Source organism: Calidris pugnax, unplaced genomic scaffold (genome assembly GCF_001431845.1).
Source record: "Calidris pugnax isolate Ruff unplaced genomic scaffold, ASM143184v1 scaffold58, whole genome shotgun sequence".
In the NCBI taxonomy this organism is placed as follows: Eukaryota; Metazoa; Chordata; class Aves; order Charadriiformes; family Scolopacidae; genus Calidris; species Calidris pugnax.
The window spans coordinates 4,432,486-4,452,393 of NW_015090868.1; the positions used below are offsets into that span (position 1 = coordinate 4,432,486).

The 19,908-nt window shown below is 36.5% G+C and overlaps 1 protein-coding gene across 1 annotated transcript in view; it reads left to right on the forward strand.

Moving 5' to 3' along the window:
* Positions 1-18,596, forward strand: part of PCM1 (pericentriolar material 1) — a 36,495-nt gene extending 17,899 nt beyond the window's left edge. Inside the window, exons 17-38 of the mRNA XM_014945506.1 lie at positions 37-234; positions 1,190-1,412; positions 1,532-1,677; positions 2,623-2,816; positions 4,122-4,299; positions 4,896-5,254; positions 5,783-5,941; positions 6,734-6,790; positions 7,984-8,156; positions 8,242-8,370; positions 8,922-9,042; positions 9,464-9,601; positions 9,840-9,973; positions 11,129-11,263; positions 11,775-11,972; positions 13,677-13,848; positions 14,747-14,847; positions 15,797-15,872; positions 16,725-16,978; positions 17,203-17,295; positions 17,416-17,539; positions 18,265-18,596. Coding sequence (XP_014800992.1) covers positions 37-234; positions 1,190-1,412; positions 1,532-1,677; positions 2,623-2,816; positions 4,122-4,299; positions 4,896-5,254; positions 5,783-5,941; positions 6,734-6,790; positions 7,984-8,156; positions 8,242-8,370; positions 8,922-9,042; positions 9,464-9,601; positions 9,840-9,973; positions 11,129-11,263; positions 11,775-11,972; positions 13,677-13,848; positions 14,747-14,847; positions 15,797-15,872; positions 16,725-16,978; positions 17,203-17,295; positions 17,416-17,539; positions 18,265-18,290 — 3,388 coding nt within the window. The 3' untranslated portion in view covers positions 18,291-18,596. The remainder of the gene's footprint in view (positions 1-36; positions 235-1,189; positions 1,413-1,531; positions 1,678-2,622; positions 2,817-4,121; positions 4,300-4,895; positions 5,255-5,782; positions 5,942-6,733; positions 6,791-7,983; positions 8,157-8,241; positions 8,371-8,921; positions 9,043-9,463; positions 9,602-9,839; positions 9,974-11,128; positions 11,264-11,774; positions 11,973-13,676; positions 13,849-14,746; positions 14,848-15,796; positions 15,873-16,724; positions 16,979-17,202; positions 17,296-17,415; positions 17,540-18,264) is intronic.
* Positions 18,597-19,908: the final 1,312 nt, after the last annotated feature.

Below are 19,908 nucleotides of genomic sequence, written 5' to 3' on the forward strand. Positions count from 1 at the left end.
TCCTTTTTTTTCCCTTTTTTTTTAATCATTCACTAGGACAATGGCAACCTGGGGAGGTTCTACCCAGTGTGCACTAGATGAAGAGGATGGAGATGAAGATGGTTATCTCTCTGATGGAGCTGGTCAGGCAGAAGAGGAGGAAGAAGATGCATCAAGTCTGAATGACAGTTTCTCTGTTTATCCCAATAACAACATACCAGAAAATGCGTATTTTGTTAAAGAAAACAAGGATAGGTTGGTGCCATTACTTATTGATCTGATGCTCATCAGAGTATATTTGGAAGGGGTGGGAGAACCATTGCATTAATTACAAGACATCCTTTTACAGCAAAATGATTTTTTTTTTTTTTCTGCTTGCTAGGGAGCAGCGTGCAGTGGTGCGTTCTTGCACGAGTCTGTGTAGCTGAAATGTGTGTAATTAATTTGATTATTTCTTCTGGTTTTGGCCATATTGAGTATCTGCCATTGAGCTCTCCAGTTGTCTTGCATGAGCTCCGTATGTTCCCATGTTGTTTTAATCAGCTTAAAAGATATCAAATTTTTGCCATGATATTGATCAGTCTCTTCAAAAAAAGTCATTCAGAGAATTAAGCTAACTCTGAAATTTTTGCTTTTAAGTTGTTTACTTTAGCAGCTTCGAAAACTATTTCTTATTGGATGTTTTAATTAACATGAATATTTTTAATATTTAATATATCTGACCGATTTCCTTAAGAAATAGAGTATGCTTTCTGTGACTAAATGAAAATGCCATGTTAAATGTAATGTGTTTCAATTGATTTCAATTGAAATTCAATTGATTTCCTCTGATTTTGATACCAAATAAATTTAGTAGATAGTGGCCTTCTAGTCAGGAGCTGGGCTGCTTAATCCTTAGAGTATTACGTTGGGGGCTTCTGTTTTCATCTGAATACATATTATATCTCAGTAATGGATGATACTAAAACCAAGATCCAAATATATCCTTAGCAGTTCTTTTTTGACAGAGGTTGTTGGGTGGGTGGCTGTTACTTTCCATTTGTTTAGGATAATGTCAGACTGACAAAATCACATGGGTGTTTACCTCACACACTGAAATGGCCTGTGCCAAGTGAGGAGTTGATGTAATTTGAATAATGGAAGTATCATTAGAAGAAGCTGTTTGAAATGTCAGCTTTTGTCCTCATTCTTCCCATTTTCCCCCATCCAGGTGGAAAAATTGCCGTCCTCTTTCAGCAGATGGGAATTACCGTCCGTTGTCTAAGGCCAGGCAACAGCAGAACATCAGTATGCGACGTCAGGAGAACCTGCGGTGGATGTCTGAACTTTCCTATGTGGAAGAAAAGGAACAATGGCAGGAGCAGATCAATCAGTTGAAGAAACAGCATGAATTTAGTGTCAGCATTTGTCAAACTTTGATGCAGGATCAGCAGGTAGATGTGAAGAACAGTTATTTTGCTGTTCTTACTTTTTTTTTTTTTCCCCTAAATATTTCCAGCAATAACTTTTGGTTTTGGCAATTTGGTCACTGTCATGTATTTTCTTTCCACAGACCCTCTCTTGTCTCCTACAGACTTTGCTTACAGGCCCTTACAGTATGATGCCCAATAACGTTGCATCTTCACAAGTACATCTTATTATGCATCAATTAAACCAGTGTTACACTCAGCTGACTTGGCAGCAGAATAACGTCCAAAGGTTTGTTGGCTGTATTAGTGTTTGGCTGGAATTTGAAATTTTTCAGTAGCAGAGAACGTGGTTATGTGAATAAAAGATTACAGGTAATGGTTAAATATGAGATTATTGAACTTCTGAATTAATTGTAAGCTTTTGAAATTGTATACAGCATTTTTGGTTGGTATTTTCACTACTGCTCTATTACCTTTGAGGTGGTTCTTTTTGAGTAATCTTTAGTGAAGAGAACCAAAAGTTGGCATCTCTTCCAAAAAATCTCTTGAAGTAACTTCCTTTTGCTTTTTTGGTTTAAACTTGCTTTCCTTGAATATGCTTTTATGTCTGTACTCTTCGCTAGGCTACCTGGCAAGAGTCTGGATTCTAATGCTTATGGAAAGATGGTGAAAAAGCTTTTTGTCATTTCTTAGTGTTATCAGTCAGAATTTATGCTCACTTCCGCTCCATTGGGAGGTACTTCTAAATAAGGATTTTTTTAAAAAAAAAAACAAAAAGCTAATAGTAATTTTAATTAATTGCATGAAAGTTCAAGCTCTTAATCTTTGTTTTGTATTTGGTAAGCGGTATATAGTTACTGGCCTCTAATATAATATTTTAAGTAATTTTAATGCCGCTTCTGCAAGTATTTTGTGTCTTTGATTGCTTCTATTTAAGTTTCCTTTTCAGCCTGCTTATTTTTTTAGTATCTGGGATGTTTAACTTCTCTAAACATGATCACTAGTACAGAGCAGTTGATTTTAAAACTTCCTGTCTGCTGCTCAAGATTAAATACAAGTTGGTTTTTCTTGAGGTTTTTCTTTTTACTAGCTAAATGGAGCAGTTCTTTACATGAAGCATGTACATGAGCAGGTGAAATAATATGAATCTCAAATTACTTGAGTATAAATTTGCAGCTTTCCCTTAGCATTCCTTTTTTCTCCCCCCAAGTGCTTATTTTTCCTTGTTTTCAAGGTTGAAACAAATGTTAAATGATCTTATGCGCCAGCAAGAAGAGCAACAGTGTCAAGAAAAGCCATCCAGAAAGGAGAGAGGCAGTAGTGCACCACCCCCCCCATCTCCTGTTTTCTGTCCCTTCAGCTTTCCTCCACAACCTGTAAACCTCTTTAATGTACCAGGATTCACTAATTTTTCTTCCTTTGCTCCCGGTGAGTATTACTAAAGATGTGAAAAGGAAGAAGAGTTTCAAAAATTTCCATTCCCACGTTTAGTTGAAATCTTAATGTGAACTTGCTGGAACTCTGTGACTTTGCCTTTATATTAGAAGGGTCTTAAACAGTACTTGAATGAGCCTGTACTACCTTAGGAGAAGTTTGTTAATGTTTATTGCTGAACAGTTGTAGATTTTGACTTCTTACTGAGAAAGTCTTGCTTTTCCTACTGAAGTTGGGTTATAGTCGAAAATACCCACTTTAGATAAAGTTAACATTTTAAATGTTCTTCATCCAACGTATGAAAAGTAATGCTTGAAACAATTTACATACCTTCAGCAATCACTTAGAACATTATTAAGTGAACCTTCTAATTTTAAGGTAGTTATTTCTTTAAGGTAATTATTTCTTTTCCGTAAAACTTTCAGCGCTCAGTTTTGTTTGAAATACCTGGAGGGTTTTGCTAATTTTTGCTCCCATCAGAGGTACAGGGTGACTGTTAGCTTGGATACAGTGTTCCTAATCTCATTACCAGTAACCTGGTAATACCAGGTATTACCAGTAACCCAGTGTCCTTGTCCATAGCAGGGGGGTTGGAACTGGATGATCTTTAAGGTCCCTTCCAGCCCAAACCATTCTGTGATTACCAAATCTGCTTTTATTGTTGAATTTGAAATGGGAGAAAATATAGGTATTTTACTATATCATTAAAAGTTGTTAAAGCTGACTTAGTATATTTCAGCTTTTTGAGGAAAACAGGAAAATAGAATAGATATAGATTGTAGCTTCCAAATTATAAAGCTTTCTGTTAAAGATATATTTTAAATTACAGAGAACCTACACAGAAGGATAGTTATGTTCAATTTGCCACTACTGTAAAGGTTCTAAAGTTAAAATAAGTATGATGAATTTATGACTTCTTTAGCCCTGTGAATACTTGTCCAATTGTAACTTCCTTGTCAGTTTGATAGTCAAAGTATTGATAAGTTCTTCATGCAGACAGAACTCTCCCATTTTTGGAACTGATGCCATTTTTACCTTCACTTGTAGGAGCTGTTTATTGAGGGTTCTTAAAGTACCTTCATCTCTCCACTGGCATGTGTAGTATCCAGCAATGTTTGAAACCTGCATTTAAGATAAATTCTGATTATTGCAGTATTTCCAGGATGAAAACAGCTTTCTTACTTCCCCACTGTATCTTTGCTTTATAAATTTATGTTGCCACACTATATGTCTCAAATTTGACTTTTATCACACAGATAAATGAGGTAGTATCTCCTGACTCTCTTGTTTATTTTGTAGGTATTAACTATAATCCAGTGTTCCCTTCTGGTTTTGGAGATTTTGCACACAATATTTCCCCACACAGCAGTGAGCAGCAACAACATCCTCTAGATCAGAATGTTTCTGGGAAAACTGAATATATGTCATTCCCCAAACCTTTTGAAAGCGGTTCCTCTAATGGAGCAGAAAAACAAAGGTATTTAATGTCACAGTGCAACTCTCCTTTTATTGTTTTTCCTCCCTTTTTTGGGGCTTGTGGGAATTCATCATTCTTTTAGGGAATTTATTGTAATGGAATTACCAAATGAGCTTTACTTTTGCAGTTTCCAGTTTAATTTTTTTACTGTTTTGTTTTTCAGTAAAGTGTTCTGCTTTTCTGTATATTAACTAGTGTATCATTTTAGGATATTTTAAAATCATATATACTGTTGGAGTGGTTTTGTGACACTTTTTGGAAGTAGAGGAAGATTTCATTTCCATCTTTTTTGAAACTGAGCTGTTTTACAGAATCATAGAACAGTTTGGGTTGGAAGGGACCTTGAAAGGGCATCAAGTCCAACCCATTTGCAATGAGCAGGGACATCTTCAACTAAATCAGGTTGTTCAGAGCTGTTTTCCATTTGCAAGGATTCTCACTAGATGATTTTTTTTTTTTCCAATGTTCAGTTGATGACTAATAACTAGGGCAGATAACTTGCATTATGGATAAAGGTATTTGCCTGGTAATACATCCTACTTCTATCTAAGAGACTGCGTTATGATCTATTGTGGTGTTTCCTTTTTTTCTGACAGAAAGAGTCATAGACAACCTGAAGACGAAATGGAAAAAAGATCAGCTTGGCTTAATGATAGCCAGGAAGCGAAGAAAGAGGATCAGTCCCAGCTGAAAGCAGGTTTTGCAGCTTCAGTGCAAAACGTTGCTTCTGGTCATAAAAATCAGCCTGATGTGAGCAGGAGAAGAGAGTTTGATGAAGAGTCTTTGGAGAGTTTCAGCAGCATGCCTGATCCAATAGACCCCACTACTGTGACAAAGACATTCAAATCGAGAAAAGCATCAGCACAAGCCAGCTTGGCATCAAAAGACAAAACACCCAAATCGAAGAATAAGAGAAAGAGTGCTTCTCAGCTAAAAGGCAGAATTAAAAATACTGGTAGGTATTATTAAGGTATTCTTAAATACGGTGGCAAACTCAGCTTGGATTATAATCTTTACATTCCAGAGAATTTATTCTCCATAAATGGTACCTTTAGTAATGAAGAGAAGTCATTGAAATACGAATTCATTTTACATAACATATGTAAGGTTTTTTAGTATTTCAGTAAATAAAAAGCATAACTGATGAGGACATCATGGTTTGAATTGACAGTGGATGCAGATAGACTAAGATTTAGAATAAACACCAGGAAAATCTTCCTCTTCATTACATTTTCATGTTCAAACTGGGTTACCTGCTGAAAGATGTTCTTCAGTGAAATAATGAGAAGAGAGGGACAGTGCTGTTGGAGTCACTGAGGATTTAGGGCTACTGTATGGCTTCAGTGTACAGAAGAAAATGTTTGCCTCGTAAATGTTGTTTTGCATCTTTGAGATTGCCCTGGAACAAATTTTGAAAAGTAATAAAACTTTTTGTAAGCTGTTTATTTTTGTTTATTTCTCCCTTTTCCTTCCCTCCCATTAGGGTATGAAAGTGCAAGCGCTTCTAGTGTGTGTGAACCCTGCAAGAGCAATAAAAGCAGACACTCTGAAGAGGTGGTTCATACAAAGGTCTTCAGCAAAAGGAATCGGGAGCAGTTGGAAAAAATAATTAAATACAGTAGATCTACAGAAATGTCTTCAGGTATTCTTTTCTGAATGTCAGTTGTTATTTTGTGAACTTCTCTGAGTAAAAGACCTCCAGAATTAGTTGCTAGTGCATTATTTAAAAGCAGTATACTATGACAAGAAGACAATATGGAATATTTAGCATCTGGATTTTGCTTTTTAATTTCTAAGGATGCGTAAAAGTTTGTAAAAAGTTGGGTATTGATTGCTTTTGGGTGTTTTCTGTAGATTAGGTACTTGATTAAAATAATTTAGAAGCAAACCTGTTACTGTAAACCAAACAAAAATCTCGCCAACCGAAACAGTCACCCATTTGCTGGTGTTTTTATGGGAAGTATCTGCACAACAGGTGCCACTGGTCAGTGTTTAATCTGCATTCCCTACTGCATACGTTTTCTTTCTGTTCATGCTTAAGGGAGCCCTATCAAATACCATTCAAATTCAGTCTTATAACATCACATAAACCCTTACATTACTGCCATCTGCACTGCTTTTCTTGCGTCTAGACCATAAAAATATTTTCTTCTGTGTCTTTTTAGGTTCTGCCAGTACCTTTGTTTTGTTTGAAAGATGCAGAGATTTTAGTCACTGTAGCACGATGTACAGCTTTGTCAATGTAGCTGTGTCCACACTAAGAGCTGTTTATTGTTGTAATAAACTGTTCACCAGTCACGTTCTCGCAATAAGCAGCTTTGCTGTGGTTTGGATCACTAAAGCAGTTTTCCTCCTGCTGTTTTGTATAGACCCTGTCTTGATTTCTGGTGCGCATTTTTTGTGTTTATCACTGTCTATCCCCACTTTCCTACAGCGCATGCTAGGAGAATTCTGCAGCAGTCTAACAGAAATGCATGCATTGAAGTGCCAGGTAATGCATTCACTGCTCAGCTTCAACAATGTCCTACTACTTTTATTTTTTTGCCTCTTAGCTTTGGGCCTGTAACTCAGACTGTTTAGCAGATGTTCAAACTCAGCACTATTGCGGCGCCTTCTCTATAAACAAGGCAAGAGAAAGATGCTTGTAGTTTGCACAAAATGCAATGATACAAACTCTTTTGAATTGTAATTGTGAAGAATGTGTTTATCATGTTTTTAGTCCCAATTACAAGTGGAAAATAGGCAGGTAGATGCCAACAAAAAAATTCAGTAGGCATTTTTAGTATGTTTAAAAGCTACTATTACATTTTATTAATGGAGGAGGGAAGCAATTTCTAGTGACTTATTCAAGGTTCAAAAAGCTGACCTCTATGCTTAAAAATACTGGTAGACTATTTGCAGATAATCAAATTGCACAGTAACACTTGCTGTATTGCTAATAACTTCATTAACTTGAATACTAACAAATGTGCATCTGTTAAACTAAGCTGAGTTTTCCAAATGTAACTTTTTCCCATTCAACACTTGCCAAAATACGTATGTAATAACTGTTGTGATGCAAGGATAATCCTTAATTTTCAAAGGAATGGGAGGTTGGTAGGGGAACACATTGGCTTCTCATACATATGTAATAGGGCTTAAGGGCAGGAGGTTTTGTGTGAGTCTCAGAAGTCAGACATGTATGAGAACGTAGGATTTATGCTTGTGGGGGAGGGATGGGAAGCAGTGCCTTTCTTGAATTCAGTCTAGAGCTTTCTTCGTGTTGTTGCTTGTGTTGCAAGAATGTGGACTACTTGTATTATGTAAACTTGAGACCTTTGGAAATATCTTAAAACTCCATTTTTGGTATGGAGTACCTATTCTGAAAGCAACACTGCGTGTGCAATATTCTCTTTAATAAATACTTTCTAAAGGTATTGTCCAGAATCGTAAAGAAAATTATTTCTATGAATGCTTTACATTTTATTTCATATATGAAGGATTGCATAAAGTGTTATTTCAGAATGTTTACATCTTTGTTGCCCTTCAGGAGATGAGTAAGCTTTAGAAAAACAGCTATAAAATGGAAGCTACAATAATTGAGAGATAATTTGTGTACCTGTAACTTGCATACTGAATAAACAGCTTGCTTTCAACTGGATGCATGTCAAGGACTTAACGAGTTCCTTTTTTTTTTTCCTGCAGAAACTGGTAGTGATCTTTCTATGTTTGAAGCTTTACGAGACACAATTTATTCTGAAGTGGCAACGCTCATTTCTCAAAATGAGTCTCGTCCTCACTTTCTTATTGAACTTTTCCATGAGCTTCAGCTGCTGAACACAGATTACCTGAGGCAAAGGGCTCTCTACGCTTTGCAGGTACGCCTGAAATTTTTGATCTTGTGTGGGAATCAAACAAATCTTAGATCCTTTTTTACAGTATAGATTTATTGTCTTTTTCCAGGATATAGTGACCAGACATCTGTCTGAGAACAACGAAAAAGGCAAGTGCACAAAATCACTGAATTCGGCCACATGGATGGCATCAAATTCTGAACTCACTCCCAGTGAAAGCCTTGCTTCTACAGATGATGTAAGTTTTCAAGTTCAGACGTTAATTTCCTGTCAACTTTTCCTCTCTTTTCAACTTAGATGCATGTGTACTGTGTACTGAAATATTCATACTAGGGATTGAATTTTTCTAAAATTCATTTCAACTTACACAGACTTTTCTGAACAAAGAAATGCAAGAGAATATTAATGCAAAAGGGATTAAACACAGTAGGGTTCTTGATGCTGGAAATGAGTGATGTGTCAGGGAGGAACAGAACGTGGACAGAGACTCAGATTGGAAACTGATACTCAAAGAGAGTCAAAATCCTCTTGTGAGTACGTCAGGGCAAGTACTGATCACAGGATTCCCAAGGAATTTTTACTACTTTATATTTAAGAAATCACTGATACTCTGCACAGTTTCTTATGTATTTTACAGTTGAAGTATTTGAAACAAACATGGTAGAATCACCTGATGGATTTATACCCTGAAAGTAAGGTTATTTCCTAGTCAAGCAGCCTGGTTGGTGACACATCTGAGAGAGGATGGTGCATTCCTACTTTGTATTCTGTTCTTTGGTGTTTTTTTAGGAAACTTTTGGCAAGAACTTTTCTACAGAAGCATGTCAAGATTGTGAACAAAATGATGCAGACAATGGGAGTACTATGTCTACATCTTCAAATTTTGAACCCTTTGCCACTGATGACCTTGGTAAGAATGATGGGATTTACAGTGTTGTGTTAGTCCCTCCCTCCTAAAATGCCTGCGATTGTCTACTCTTAAATAGTCTAAAAAACCTTTGATTTTTAGCGTGTAACCACATTTTGTAAAACAACACTTAGAGAAATTAGTCACTTGTGAAACACTTTGAGTTGTTCAAAGCGTGTAATAAAATATTATAACTCAACTATGGTTATATGTCAATTTCAAAAGTTGTGACTTTGGATTCGGTTTTTTTCATTGTTTACTTGTGTATCAATTGAAAACTTGTGTAAAAAAATATTATAACTCAACTATCGTTATATGTCGATTTCAAAAGTTGTGATTTTGAATTCGTTTTTATCATTGTTTACTTGTGTATCAATTGAAAACTTTTTATTTAGATTAAAAGGTGTTTTTATTCTAAATATAGGCAACACAGTGATTCACTTAGATCAAGCTTTGGCTAGGATGAGGGAGTATGAGCGTATGAAAATTGAAGCTGAAAGTACCCTTGACTCTGAGGGCTGCTCTAGTAATTTTCAGGGTGCTTCTGCTGCTAAATTAGAAGGTATGCACATATATACATATTTTGCTTAGTTTTAGAAAATAAGTCTTCTAAATATCAAGAGTCATTTAATTGGCTGACTTGCTTTCCTCTTCATTTATATTGAAAACTTAGCAAAGCTTCGAAGGATCTTTGCATACTTAAGTAAATCTGATTTATTTTTAAAAAAGGAAAATATATGGGTTTGGAATTAGTATTTCTTTAATGTTGAGTGACTGAAATGTATGTTTCTTTTAATGAGGTCCAAGTACCAGTGAGTGTTGTCCTGTGCCGGAGTCAAGTGACGCCTCTGCTGTTCCGTGTCCTCGTATAGATACTCAGCAGCTCGACCGGCAGATTAAAGCCATTATGAAAGAGGTCATTCCTTTCCTGAAGGTAAGAACCTATTTCAGTAACATGTGAATTTGGAGAACAGGGGAAGGACCTGCACAATTCCATGGAAGAACATTATTGAACAGGGGAGAACATGGAGAACAGGGGAAGGACCTGCACAATTCCATGGAAGAACATTATTTAAAATGGATAACTTGCATCTTAGCAGCAGCTGCCAATAAGTGTGTGTTAAGTTGCAGACCTTGCTGAGGATGATGTAAGGATTAAATACTCCAACAGAAAGGTTTTTAATAGGAGAAAGAAATGTGAAGGTTTCTGGATTGCATAGGGCTGGTGGACTTGACATCAAGAATAATAGAACTTTGGTCTTTGTTTGGAGCTGACCAAATCAAATAGAAATGTTTGAGAATGTGCTTTTGAATTATTTGCTGCCTTTTAGCAAAGAGAAGTGAGATAGTTTTAATTAAAACTGTTACATACGATGTAACTTGAGATATTTTTGAAGAATAGCTCTGTGAGTTTTAGCATTATTTTCTGTTTACAAATATCTTCAAAATTGTTGAGAGCTTGTAAACATTGTGAATAGAGAGGACAAATGTGCTACTTAAAAGAAGGAGAAATAGTCACAGTTCATTCTTTGCACGGTTAAAAAGCAGAGGAGATTGAGTTGTCAGATGCTTAAGTAATCTCCACGCTCCCTTTTACAGTATGTGCAGTGTGTAAGATTAGCTTTGATGAATAAGGTACTTTTTTGATACTGGTTTTAAAAACTGTCTATATTTTTGGCACGCCCCAGTGTCAGTGCCCAAAGGCTTCTCTTTTGTTTGCAATTTGAAGGCAGCTTACAACAGTAGATATCTTACCATAAACTTTAATACACCTGAGTCCACAGCCACAACATGTGAAGATCGTTAGTTTGTCCAGACGTTAAAAGGTGGCAGGTACTAATGTGGTGCAGAAGTGCAACAAAGCTTTGTGTGTCACGGCCAGTCAGCCATTAATGAAGTATATTTGCTGTAACTGTGTTTCAGTTAGTTTGTTTTGTGAGATGGGTTAGGAACTGGTTCGTGGAGTGCTGTTCTTTCAGTGGAAAGGGGATTTTGTTTATAAATGAATTTCAGTATTTGAGTTGATGGCTATTTAAAAAAAAATTAAAAATTAAGTGTTAACTAAACTCATTTTGTGATACTTGTTTAGGAGCACATGGATGAAGTATGCTCTTCTCAATTACTGACATCAGTAAGACGCATGGTCTTGACTCTTACACAACAAAACGATGAAAGTAAAGAATTTGTGAAGTTCTTTCATAAGCAGCTTGGCAGCATACTGCAGGTCAGTAGCTTTTCAGTGTTGTTTTGCAGCACTATTGCAGCTTGGATAATGAGCAACAGATAAACCAGCTTCCATGAAGTTATATTTTACAACTGCTGTTCTCTGGCTTTAATATAGCAATGAGGTATTGCCTTGTTTTCTAAAATGAAAGCTTTACTATGCACAGAACTTCTTTTCCATCATTGCCAGACAGTGAGAGGTGTATCTCCTGACTGGTGCTGTCTTCAAGGAGAGCTCTGGTGATGCTCTTCATGAACGTTTTGTGTAAATTCCTGAAAATCAATAGAATGCTTTCTCTCCCTCCCTTTCTCTCCCTAATATAGAGTTTTAATCAGTAACTTGATACATTCTATTACGTGACTAGTCTGCTTAAAATCTAAGATGTTAAACCATATCTTTTAAAAAGTATGAGCTAATACATACCTAACTAATTTTGAGTTATTAGGAATATGACAAATACTTAGTCTTTGAAAGCCTGTTTCAAAAACTGAAGAATTATTTCTCTTCACAGGATTCACTGGCGAAATTTGCTGGCAGGAAATTGAAAGACTGTGGGGAGGATCTTCTTGTGGAGATCTCTGAAGTGTTATTTAATGAATTGGCCTTTTTTAAACTCATGCAAGACTTGGACAACAACAGCATTTCTGTAAAGCAGAGATGTAAAAGAAAAATAGAAACTACTGAAGTGATACAGTCTTACGCTAAAGAGGTTTGTTTTACTATATTTTTGAAAAATGTAGCTTTTCTGACTTTCCTATGTATCTGTATTCCCTAAACTACTTTTGAGTACCTTAGTTCAAGTATCTATGTTTTTTTATGAATTAGGGCTGTGTAATCACAGTAGTGCTTGTGTTAGAAGCATGAACTAGTTTTCCTCACTAAGGGAGATGTCCTATATTATAGATGAGTGTCTGTTTAAGGCATCTAGGTGCATAGAGTTTTTGTTGTTGCATAGACCAATTGTTGTTGGTAATTCAGAGAAAATGTGTTTTCATGGTTATGTGTGCACATAGTAAGGAATAGTCAAGTCTTGAAATGGTATTAACATCTGGAGCCTCCGAGGAGTTGCTGTGGTTTAACCCAACTAAGCAGCTGAGCCCCACACAGCCACTGGCTCACTCCCCGCTGGTGGGATGGGGGAGAGAATTGGAGGAGTGAGAAGACTTGTGGGTTGAGATAAAGACAGTTTAACAGGTAAACTGTGTGCACAAGCAAAGCAAAACAAGGAATTCATTCTCTAATTCTTATGGGCAGGCAGGTGTTCAGCCATCTCCAGGAAAGCTGGACTCCATCACACATAACAGTTTCTTCTTGCATAGTATAGTTATGACTTCAGTGTCCTTTCATCTTTCTTTGAGAAACAGAAATACCAAAGCAAACCTCAACTCATTTAAAAATATCAATGGAGGGTATTTTGTGAATTTGTCATAAAGGCCTTTAAGTAGTTTTAAGCATATCATCAGCTACTCAAGATAGTTGAACTTTAAATATACCAGTATTATGGCTGGTGTGTGAGAGAGACTGTGGACTGTCTTGGAAAGAGGCCGGAGAAACACTGTGAATCCAGAAGGATTTGGACATGACCTCTTATTTTATCTGAGGTTGCTCATTGGGTCTTTGTTAGATAGTTCGTAGACTGCTGTGAGAGTGCCTGCAGCCAACTTAGATCTAGCATTTCTTCTCTTCTGGAAGACAAAGAGTTAAGGTCAACGTTTGCCTTGTTGCTGTGGCAGCAGTTCAGACTCAACAGAGCCAGAACTGGTAGGTCTTGGTTACTTTAGACAGACCCACAGAATTATCTCTATGTGGTCTTCTCACAGCTTTCGGGTCTGGGATCCTGCTGCGGACACATCTCATCTTGCTTGATTTTGTGGCTGCCTTGAGTCCAGTAAACTGACTGGTTTTAGATTCCTCACTGAAAAGCACAACTCTGTCTTGACCAGAGCTGGCCTGTCTATATCTATATGTTAAATGTGATTTAACCCCAGTCTGGAGAATTATCCCATGTAAACATCATTGTTTAAATAAAAAGGGCTAACGGCCGGAGCTGGTCTGTCTAAATCTATATATTAAATGTGTTTTAACCCCAGACTGGAGAATTATCCCATGTAAACATCATCGTTTAAATAAAAAGGGCTAACACAATTTTTGGTAATACCTTGCAACTCTAAAATTTTGAAGACATCTATGTCTATCTCCTATGTCTATCTCTCCTAGTGTAGAAGTCCCTGTGACTTACTGCTGTTTTGAGATTAGCAGTTCTTGTAAGATTGCTGGTCTGTCTGCTGCTGTTTTGAGATTAGCAGTTCTTGTAAGATTGGCCTTTCTGCCAGGCTTTCACGAAGCCTTAGTTTGGTTCAGTTTTTCAAAATCATTTCAGTTTAGAACTGAAGAGAGTTTGTGTTTCTTCTAGGCGAAAAAAGGTCTCCAGGTGGATGTTTGTTCATCTGCTGAAGATGTCGATGAGGACAAAGTATGTTTATGCTTCTCAACTGTCTTTATTTATTTCTCAGATAATTTCACAGATCACTTAGTCTTTCTGTTTTCTGTCATAAATCCGGTCTCCACAAGCAGCCCGTTTCCTGGTGTTTATAAATTTATTAAACATCATGGATTTTATCTCTTTTCTGTTACTTTCAGTGATTTACTTTATCAAAGTAACAAGGTAAATTATAATTTTCCTTTTTTTAATTTGAGTTGATGGTCTGGAAAAGGACTACCAGAAAAATCTGCCTTCATCAATAAGTCTTTATTATTACATGCATTCAGTAAACATGACTTGGATCCCAGCTCCTTGGTTGCTCTGGGTTTTATTCCTGTTTCTGCTGCTGAGCCATTGCCAGATAAACACTGTTCCATGCATTTCTTGTAAAATATTATCTTGTCACCTTTCAAGAAGTGCACTCAGATCAACAAAGAGACTATTAAAGATGCTTTTATTTATTGTTGGTGACCTTTATGTAGCATGAGCTTTGCCTTAGGGCTGACAATTTGAAAGTCTAAGAAGAGCAAAGTTTATGCTGAATGCTACGCAAGTGAAATAGAATAATTTGTGATACTTGATGAGCAGCTTTAGGGTAGGATCTTGTTTTTCCTTTCAGTATTCATTTTCTGTATTTTAAAGAAGACAGGCCTGTTCTGAAGGTGCTTACTGTGGGATTTGGTCTGGGGCTGTTGCCTGTATTCTCATTCAGAATGTAATCATTCCTTGAAGAATTAAGTGACAAGGCCAGTAAATAGAGACAGCGTTTAATTATTTTTAGCAATTAACATTATCTTTTTTAATGATAAGGAATAAGCTGTTTTACTTTTCATCTTAAGGAAAGGGCAGATGTTCTGAGTTGGCACAAATGGTACTTAAGGTCTTCAGAGTCAAAAGTCTGTGTGTGCTCTGAGAATTATATGTTGGGGCCCAAAATGTCTCCCTTTTCTCTTTAAGTTTTTTTTTGAAAACCACTAAAATATGATTGTGTTCTGTCGGAGAAGATGAGAACGAAGATGAAGAAATAGACTTTGAGGAAGGGCCTGTTGATGTGCAGACATCTCTACAAGCCAGCAGTGAAACAACAACTGAAAATGAACAGGTACACCAGAGCTGTGAACACAGAGCAGACCTAAGCCAGTGCACAGCTTTTCAGACAAATCTCTGTAGATAACACTTGGGTTTTTCTTGTTGCACTGTTTTCATACTAACAAAAGTGGAAGAATGATGTAAGGAATCACATGAAAGCAACAGCTGCTACATGCAAAATATGTGCTGCTCATTCCCCACCTGAATTTATTATTGGTGTGGCTGATGCTAAAACGGATGGATGAACGCACACAAAATTAGTGTTTAAATCTGCTTTCAGAGAGAGAGAACGTTAAGCTGCAATAGAAAAGGTTAACTTTCAAAAAACCATCAAGTTTTAAACTGTTCACTAGTTGTTCTGGTTGCTAACATCAAGTTCTCATTGGGCTTTCCTTTACAGAAGCCATTGACTCTTGTATTCTAGCATGTCTCTGACTTCTCTTTCTTCTTTATTGTGTAATACGTTTTTCTAGAACAACAGTGAAATGTTATTGGCTTTTCTATTGTCATTTCACTGTTAGTTTCTTTCAAAACATTTGGATGTGTGTGACCTGGTTCTGGAGACTTGTCAATTCTTTACATCTCAGTAAATAAGATTGACTTCTGAGTCTTTTGAAACTTCAGTTTACTCAAGAGCTACTCACATTTGGGCAAGGATTTAACTGGAACATTTTACTTTAAAGGCTAAAACAAAAGGTCTTTTTCAGTGGAACTGAAACCTGGGAACTACTATACTGAAAATAAAATTAAATGCTTAGATAAAACACACATATCAGTGTTAATAGTTGACCAGCTGAAGAGCAGAGTAGAATTTGCTATCTTTATTTCAAACTAGTTGAAAGACAAAAGCACAGAGCAAATGTACAGTGTGTTTCTAGTTAGCAAGGAAGAATAAATTAGCCAATAAGCTACAGAGCTGATTAGTTGAATTTGTTCTAACTTGTTTTCATCTTCCTCAATAGACTTCAAACCAAGAGCTGAGTAAGACAAAAAGCAGTGAGATTTTGTCATCAGAACAAGAGTCTGTTAATGTTAAAGGTGAGCCCAGTACACGGTAACTGAGAGAGTAACACTTCTGTGTGAGTTTGTGTATTGTGAGAATTATCTTGGACAGAGAATTTCAGTTGATAGTTGCAGCCTTTGGCACACAACTGTAGCAGAGCTAATTTGTCTCTTCCAGTATTTGGATGTTTAGATTTGCTTGGTACTTGCTTTTTCTGCTACTACCATTTCCCAGCAATTGAAATCACTTTCTATTTTTCTGTGGGAAGTTTATATTCTGCCTTGTAACTGATCTAAGAACCAAGAAATCATTTTCTGCCAAAAGACAGAAACACTACCATGTGGTATGAAACTTACTTATAATCTAACTGTTGCTACCTTTTTCTTGGGTTTTTCTGGGGCAAATACTGGTTTTGTTCTTGGTCTTTTTTTGTAGACTAAAGCAGTATTTGAGTACATTGTGTTGCCACAAGAATGTGGCAAAATGCTAAGGAATTTATTGTTCTGTATTAAGCTCTTTATGCCTAAAATGAATATTTTACAGTAGTACTGTCTTGTGATACTTGTTGATACCTCAGAGTATGAGAGTATTAGTAACTGATGTTTTATTTCAGGCTAATTCACTTTCTCATTTGTAGCTTTGAATAATAATTTTTTTAAAAAAGTAATAATAATCTGGGATTTTTGTACACTGTCTTGTGATACTTGCTGATACCTCAGCGTATGAGAGTGTTAGTGACTGATGATTTATTTCAGGCTAAATCACTTTCTCATTTGTAGCTTTGAATAGTAATTTTTTTTAAAAAAAGTAATAATAATCTGGGATTTTTGTATGCTCAGAATCTTTTATTATCTCTGCCCAGTTAAAATGTAGTTTTGTGGTTTTAGGTGAACAAGATGTGGCTCCAATTTTGCCTCATTATCTCAACGTCATGGAGAATACGCCACCTTTAACAGCCCATACCCCAGAATCCTTCATAACAACCAACATGAAAACAGAAGAATCGAGCTCATCTCCACCAGGGAATGAAACTCAAACGCTGGATACAACGTGTGTAGGAAACAAATCATCTGCTGCAAGTTCTGACAGCTCCATGGCTGGCAGCCCTGACACGGAGTCACCCGTCTTGGTGAATGAATTTGTACGTATATTTCAGTTAAGAGACATCCAAGAGAAAATAGAAGCTTTTTTTTTTTACTTCATTGTTACTTCTAGTTTCCAGTCTTGTTCGGTTTTCATCTGCAAATTTGATATGGGCATTGCTTTTTGATTTACTCTTATTACAGTAGTCAAAAATCTAGTTTTGGAATGAAAATAAAACAAAGTAGCACTATTCTCTGAGACATCGCTCTTTTTTCTTAACAGGAAGCTGGTTCTGGGAACGTCAGTCAAAAATCTGATGAAGATGATTTTGTGAAAGTTGAAGACTTGCCCCTTAAACTTGCAGTGTATTCAGAGGTATTTTGCTATTGCTTGTGGGGTGGTTGTTTAGAAGTGCACACCCTAAATGTCTATTAATTATCTAGACAGCAGTAAAAATTATCCAGAATTTTAAGTTTTGCTTTATCTGTTACAAAGGCAGATTTAATGAAGAAAATGGCAACGGAGGCTCAAACCAACAGTTTGTCTGATGAATTACTGGATGGAGGTGGAGCTCAAGATCAAGAATTAGTAGGAGATGCCCAAACTCTGAAAGAACCTGGTAAAGATTATTTTCTAAATCCTCTAGCCCTACAGGGGAAACCCTTGGGAGTGGCCTAGATTTTAAATATCTTGTTACCGCTGATTGAAGCAAGCAGTTACTGTGGTGCTGAAAGAAGATGATGCTTTTTTGTTGTCGTGCATTTGAAAATGATATATTGATATGAAGGGATTTTGCCCTCCATGTTCCTTCTATATACTTCTGGTTCAATTCTGTGGCTAATAAAGCAATAAAAATTTCCATATTTAAAATGCATGTTATAATTTAATGGTTTTGTAACTTATTAAAATGAAATAGTAGTTTTGTTCTTTGTAATACAAGCTTGGGTTTAAACAATATTGCAAATCCTAATTGCTGTTACCTGATTTAATAACACTCAAGATGATTTGCTGTCAGACTGCTCACTGTCTTTGTAATAGAAAAGTTCAAGAGACTTTTCAGAACAGTGAAATAATCTCTTCAGGGAAAAGAAAATTATTTTTTATATGAAGCACACCATGAGGTATAAGAAACTTCCAGTGTGTATGACAGCAATAAACATTGGTCTCTGTCATGAAACAGTATTTCTGCAGCTAAAAGAACTTAATGGTAATGCAGGTCAAAGAAACTTTTTTGGTTTTAATATAATGTTGATATTGTGATGCTCACAAGGAATTGAAATGTGGTCAAGAGCTGTGTTTTCCTTGTCATTGACAGACAGTAATGAATTTATTCTTATTTTACAGAAACTTTTGGAGCTCAGAGTGCATGAGAATAACCTGAAGATACCTGCATTTATAGACTCTATGTACACAAACGCGTATGGAAGATCAGCACTAAATTCCCAGAATTCTGGAAGTGTATAGAAATGTACAATTTTGGACACACTGCCTCTTAGGGATAGGTATGGTAACTTCTGCCTGGGGCAGCTGGGACAGCTGGAACTGAATCCTCTTCAGTTTTGCTGCACTGTTCTTTTTCTGTCTTAATCTTTTTTTATTTTTTATTGTGACTTGTTTAGTAATTTTAAAACTGTTCCAAATGGTAGTTTTAAATAAAGTTTGGACTTGTCTGTAAATCTGTCTTTTGAAAAATTTTCCTCTGCCATACAAAACAGGGTGCAGGGTTTGCTGGTGGAAGCCAAGTGACTTGAAGCATTGGTGTGTTTGTAGTGGTTTGTTACTCCTCTTTAGGGAAACACTGCGGACTTTTCTGGGACAAGAAACTCTTGTTTCTTCTTTTTCAACTTCTACAAAGGTGTCTACACCTTCTGTGAGGTGTAGACACAGCCCACACCTACATCTTGCCTTTGTAGCCTAAGTCTGTATAAAAGGAAAACAAAACTTCCTCCTCTTGGCCTGTGGACAACACATTTATCCAAGATGAAGTAAATTCCCTGGTTTTTGTAATTAACTGCAGAAACTATCTGTGTTTTGCTGCAGTTGAAAGCCTGTAGGACTTGTTCCTAAAGTATTTGACTTTGTAAAGGGTTTTTGTGGGGGAAGGAAGAAATGTAGGAAATTACAGTTCAAGTTAATGTTTAAAAAAGCCAGTTCAAGTCAGCACCTAATGAAGTTTTGTGGCAAAGGCGGAATTAGGACTGCAGAAAAGTAGATGAGAAAGCTTGAACCAGAACAAACATTTTCTTGACTTTACCAGGTCAGAGTTGCTAATTCATAATCAGAGTTGTAAGTCATAAAGTTGAGCTGGAAATAGCTTATTCAGCAGATCCACTCCATTAGAGAGATCCTGCTTACCTTAAACAAATAGAAGGCTTTTCTCAAAGCAGTTCAAGTGCAATGGTCACCTGTAATTCAGGCTTTGCCTTCCTTTGAGGTTACTGTAATGACAGGGCTCTGCTGTGCCAGGGAAGCAGAAACATGCCTGAAGTTTGAATAAAATGAGTGAGATTCTTCTGTGATTTCTTTTAGTTTGTTTGTTCTGAGCGGCTCCAGGTTTTAGGAGTGAATTTTGAAATGGCAGATTACAATCACATACCTTTCATCTCCAAAGAGGAAAGTATAATAAAAGGTTTGAAGGCAACTTAGTTACTGCTCAGGCTTTAAACTCGTGGGGATACTGTATGTGGGGGAAAAAACTTGACAATTTTGAGGACAGAAGAAATACATTGGGACGCTGTATGCGGGGAAAAAACTTGATAATTTTGAGGACAGAAGAAATACATTGGGACAAAGGCAAACCTGTGAAAGTGAAACAAAGCTTTTAATCACTAACTTGGCACAAGAATCATTCAGTAAATCCAAGAGGATATTTCCATGAAGTAGAAGAAGAATATTTGTGCATATTTGTCAGAAATTTAGCTTATATAGTAAATCATTAAATTCTAAAGCTCATGAAATAGCAAGAGCACATACTTTTCCTGAATTCTT